This window comes from Heterodontus francisci, chromosome 20, assembly GCF_036365525.1.
Source record: "Heterodontus francisci isolate sHetFra1 chromosome 20, sHetFra1.hap1, whole genome shotgun sequence".
In the NCBI taxonomy this organism is placed as follows: domain Eukaryota; kingdom Metazoa; phylum Chordata; class Chondrichthyes; order Heterodontiformes; family Heterodontidae; genus Heterodontus; species Heterodontus francisci.
Genome location: NC_090390.1, coordinates 30,116,558 through 30,120,639, shown reverse-complemented (window position 1 = coordinate 30,120,639; position 4,082 = coordinate 30,116,558). Strand labels below are relative to the sequence as shown.

At 47.9% G+C, this 4,082-nt stretch overlaps 1 protein-coding gene across 1 annotated transcript; it reads left to right on the top strand.

Annotated features, from left to right (window-relative positions):
- Nucleotides 1-620: 620 nt before the first annotated feature.
- dkk1b (dickkopf WNT signaling pathway inhibitor 1b) lies at nt 621-3,173 on the top strand. The gene is made up of 4 exons (XM_068053318.1): nt 621-1,111; nt 1,796-1,946; nt 2,609-2,755; nt 2,873-3,173. Exons 1-4 carry the CDS (start codon nt 917-919, stop codon nt 3,121-3,123), a joined length of 744 nt encoding a protein of 247 aa, XP_067909419.1. The 5' UTR covers nt 621-916; the 3' UTR covers nt 3,124-3,173.
- Nucleotides 3,174-4,082: the final 909 nt, after the last annotated feature.

Here is a 4,082-nt window from a genome sequence, read left to right as displayed (position 1 = left end):
AGATAAGAGGCAGAGAGATAGAGAGGCCGAGAAAGATAGATAAAGAGGAAGAGAGAAAAAGATAGAGGCAGAAAGATAGAGAGGGGCAGAGATAGAGAGCCAGAGGTTGAAGGATAGCGAAAGAAATAGAGGAAGGAGGGCAGAGAGGGGTAGACAGCGAGAGAGAGAGATGGAAAGGCAAATAGGCTGAGATAGAAGTAGCGACAGCGAGAAATGAAGAGAGATACAGGCAGGGAGATAGAGGCAAGGAGAGAGATGGGCACCGAGAGATCGCATGGTACAGAGAGAGTGAGGGACAGGGAGCGAGAGGCAGAGAAAGACAGCGTGAGAGACAGGTAAAGAGACAGAGAGATAGAGGCAGAGAGCGACAGAGAAACAGAAAGTGGTTTAGAGGCAGAGAGCGAGAAACAAAAAAAGTGAGGCAACGAGAGAGAGCGGGAGGCAGAGATTGGCAGGTAGAACCACAGATACAAAGAGAGAGAGAGAGAGAGAGAGAGAGGCTTGGGAAGGGTGCCAGACCTGAATGTGGTCCCATCTTTCGGGAATGTGAATCTATTGGGAATGACTGCTGGGGGATCCTGCGGGTTTGCAGGCTCTCGGGAGCGTCATAAGCTGCAGCTTTGAAATTGCAGCCCGGGCTTTGTCACACATGGCGAGGGGCGGGAACACAAACAACATCGGCAACTATAAAAAATCCGCTCCCCAAGCAGCTGCGATCAGTCCAGGGAAAGTTTCTGCTCCACAGATACTTGCAAGTGGACAATCTCTGAGCTTCTCCACAGACGGATTTACAGCCTATCAGCTCCGGGGGATTTGTGAGTGGGTGAAGGGCACAGTTGTGGCTGATTAATATATTTTCTGCCACCCGTTCATTTGGCTGTGTGTCCGATTCCTGTAGCGGATCGCCATCCTGACCATGTATTTGGAAGCGGTGCAGACGGGCAGGCTGCTCCTCACTTTCTGCCTCTACAATGCCGTGAGCTCCTTCAATTCCAATGCCATCAAGACGGCGAGCGGAGCTGTCCAAAACCCGAGCCACCTGGTCAGTATTGCGCCCCAGGTCATCATTCACCACAGTGCCAACAAGAACCAGGCAATCGAACAATTCCAGGTAAGTATATCATAGGCAAATCCCAACCGCCACCTGAAGTTGCCCTACTTTCCAAACCCAGGTGTCAATCCCATCAAAACAAAAGAAATTGTTTAATCTGGAACGGTCAATTTTGTAAGAGTTAAATTGGAATTGTGGACATTCCATATTTAAGATTTTTACTATCCAATATTAACTTTCTGAATGTTTCAGACTTTGATTCCAGTCCAGCAATGTCTGTTATAAAATTTGAATATGTAGTGTAAGTGTTACACAGTGTGTGTCTTTGTTGGGGGATATATCTGTGTCTGTGTCTGTCTGTTGCAGGATGTATTGCAGTCTGCGTGTCTGCGTTGCTGTGTGTATTGTAGGGTATATCTGTATATGTCTGTTGTAGGGTATATATGTGTATATATTGTAGGGTGTATCTGTGTGTCTGTTTAGGGTATATGTGTATATCTGTTGTAGGGTATATTTGTGTATTTGTTGTAGGGTATATCTGTGTATGTGTGTTGCGGGGTATATCGGTATGTATTGGGCATATCTGTGCATGTCTGTTGCAGGGTATATTTGTGTATGTGTGTTGTAGGGTATATCTATGTGTGCCTCTGTTGCGGGGTATGCCTGTGTGTGTGTGAGTGCGTTGCATGATGTTTCCATGTTTCACGGTACTCGTGAACTCACTCTGCTCTGTTCCTTTTCCAGTTCTCCAGTTGTCTGGATGACCAGGACTGCCCTATCAATCACTTCTGTTCGGGTTCGCGAGCTGCCTCTCAGCACTGTCTGAATTGCCGTAGGCGTCGCAAACGCTGTCTCCGAGATGCGATGTGCTGCCCGGGGACCCACTGCAGTAACGGTGAGGGTCGGGGGAGAGGGGTGGGGAGAGTTTTACTCCCTGCTCTTCAATGGGGTGGTGGGAGAACGGTCAGATCTGCGGGTCCAATCAAACTTGATGGTGGCTAAAGGATGGTGACTATGAGGACAAGACAGCTTTGACCCAGTGGATTGTGTCAGAAATGGTCTAACTGGGGACCGAGCTGGAGTGTTCATCCACAACAGCGGATCTGTGACCCCCAAGGGGAATTAGGCTTATTCTTTCGGCGCTGCACTGTCGGAACTGCCAGGACATTTAGCCGAGACCCTGTCTGCCTTCTCAGGGGGATGTAAACCATCCCATGGAAAAAAGAGCAGGGTTGTTCGGAGAGCCATGGCTAATATTCAACTCGCCTTTCCGGCATTACAATAGTGAGTTGTAAAAAGCGCTAATGTCGAGATGGACTGACAGGCGCTATATAAATGCAAGCTCTTTCTTGACAGTTAATTTCACAGCCACAATGGCAGTGAGCCAGCTCCCCAGTAGATTGCTGCGTAACCCGGGGCCCCACACTCACTTTACCGCAAGATTCGGTTTTCAAAATCCATCACGTTCTTTGGGCGTTCGGGAATGGTGGGGATTCGTTCGTTATTTGGGGGAAGCAAAAAAAAACTGATTTGGAGAATTTCTGGATTCTGTTCCAGGTATGTGCATGCCCAGTGATGCAGATCACATCCATGGTGAGATAGAGGAGACCATCTTGGAGAGCTGGAAACATGAGGAGCAGCAAACGACCCTGGATAGTCACCCAAGGAGGACAACCCTCCCCGCAAGGACCCACTCCGTTAAAGGTAGGTTTAGGGCACAACGAGCAGCAAATCAACCAGCCGCCTTCAAAAGGGACAAGCAGACTATGATGTGGGGTTTGAAGTTGAGGCTTTAAAGTGTCTTTTCCTTCACCATCCTAGGACAAGAAGGTGACGTGTGCCTCAGGTCGTCCGACTGTGCCCAAGGACTGTGCTGTGCTCGACACTTCTGGTCTAAGATCTGCAAACCTGTGCTGAAGGAGGGCCAAGTTTGCACCAAGCATAAGCGGAAAGGCTCGCACGGTCTGGAGATATTCCAAAGGTGCGACTGTGCCCAGGGGTTCTCCTGTCGGTTGCAGAGAGCAGGAAATCACGGTTCCAGCAAGAGCTCAAGGCTGCACACCTGCCAATGACCCTGATCCACTGCAATCGTCATGGACAATAGGAAAGGACCGACCGCGACCTCGGGGTGGGTGGGGGGGTTGGATGTGTGTGTGTGTGTGTGTGTGGGGCGGGGTGGGGGGGGGGGGGGGTGGTGTTGTGAAGACTTCGGTTCGTGATCAGCCCACAGCCAAGCTCCCTCTTGCGGGCTTTAGACTGGAAGTACTCTGGCATCTTTCAGAATTCGAAGTGTATTGTTTTTTTTTGGTTCCCTTTTAAGGAACTATGTAGACTGTAATGCTTGCAGTAAATTACTGTGTTGTAAAAGATTCAGTCTGGCACTTACGCTGTAAATACTTGACTGACCAGTATTGTCGAAAATGCTGCAAGGCCATCCTCCCTGTTCAGCCAGTGTTGTAAATTGTTCTATATTATTCCTATCAAGCGTCTGTGATATAAATTTTCTATATTTTAACTGAAATAAAAATGTCACCAGCCACTATAGTCTCATTTGGTAGCCACAATTAATCGCACTCAATTTAGATATATGGATGTCGTTTTCAGCTATAATCTTGCTGGGGGTAAAATTTTACTCTGAAACCCCCAAACTTTAATAGCAGACTATAGCACATTCCAAGCACGAGTGGATCTCCCTTCAACACATACGCCGAAGCAATCTCAGTTAGCTATGGTCTGAAATACCCATTCCTACTATTCCTGTTCCCCTTGACCCATCACCAGCAAAGTCCATTCTCCCTGCCTGGATGTCCAGCCTTTTGAATCTGTCTTCAAGTAATTCTTGCCTACTTTCAGAAAGCTTACAACTGGTCTTTAATGTCCCTCCATTTCTTCATTCCTGGTTGGGTGTCCACTTATCAGCTTTATAAAGTTGCCTGAGTCACTCTTGTAGAAAGGAGCACAGTTTAAGCAAAGGGACTATGAAATTCCCTGCAACATTTTTCTATGCTAAAGATGCTACATAAATGCAAGA

What these genes read in the sequence shown, in the direction of transcription:
- dkk1b (XM_068053318.1), top strand. Translation starts at nt 917, where the DNA reads ATGTATTTGGAAGCGGTGCAGACGGGCAGGCTGCTCCTCACTTTCTGC. An exon ending in AGGCAATCGAACAATTCCAG is followed by an intron (nt 1,112 to 1,795) that starts GTAAGTATATCA and finishes TTCCTTTTCCAG; the next exon opens with TTCTCCAGTTGTCTGGATGA. An exon ending in GGGGACCCACTGCAGTAACG is followed by an intron (nt 1,947 to 2,608) that starts GTGAGGGTCGGG and finishes ATTCTGTTCCAG; the next exon opens with GTATGTGCATGCCCAGTGAT.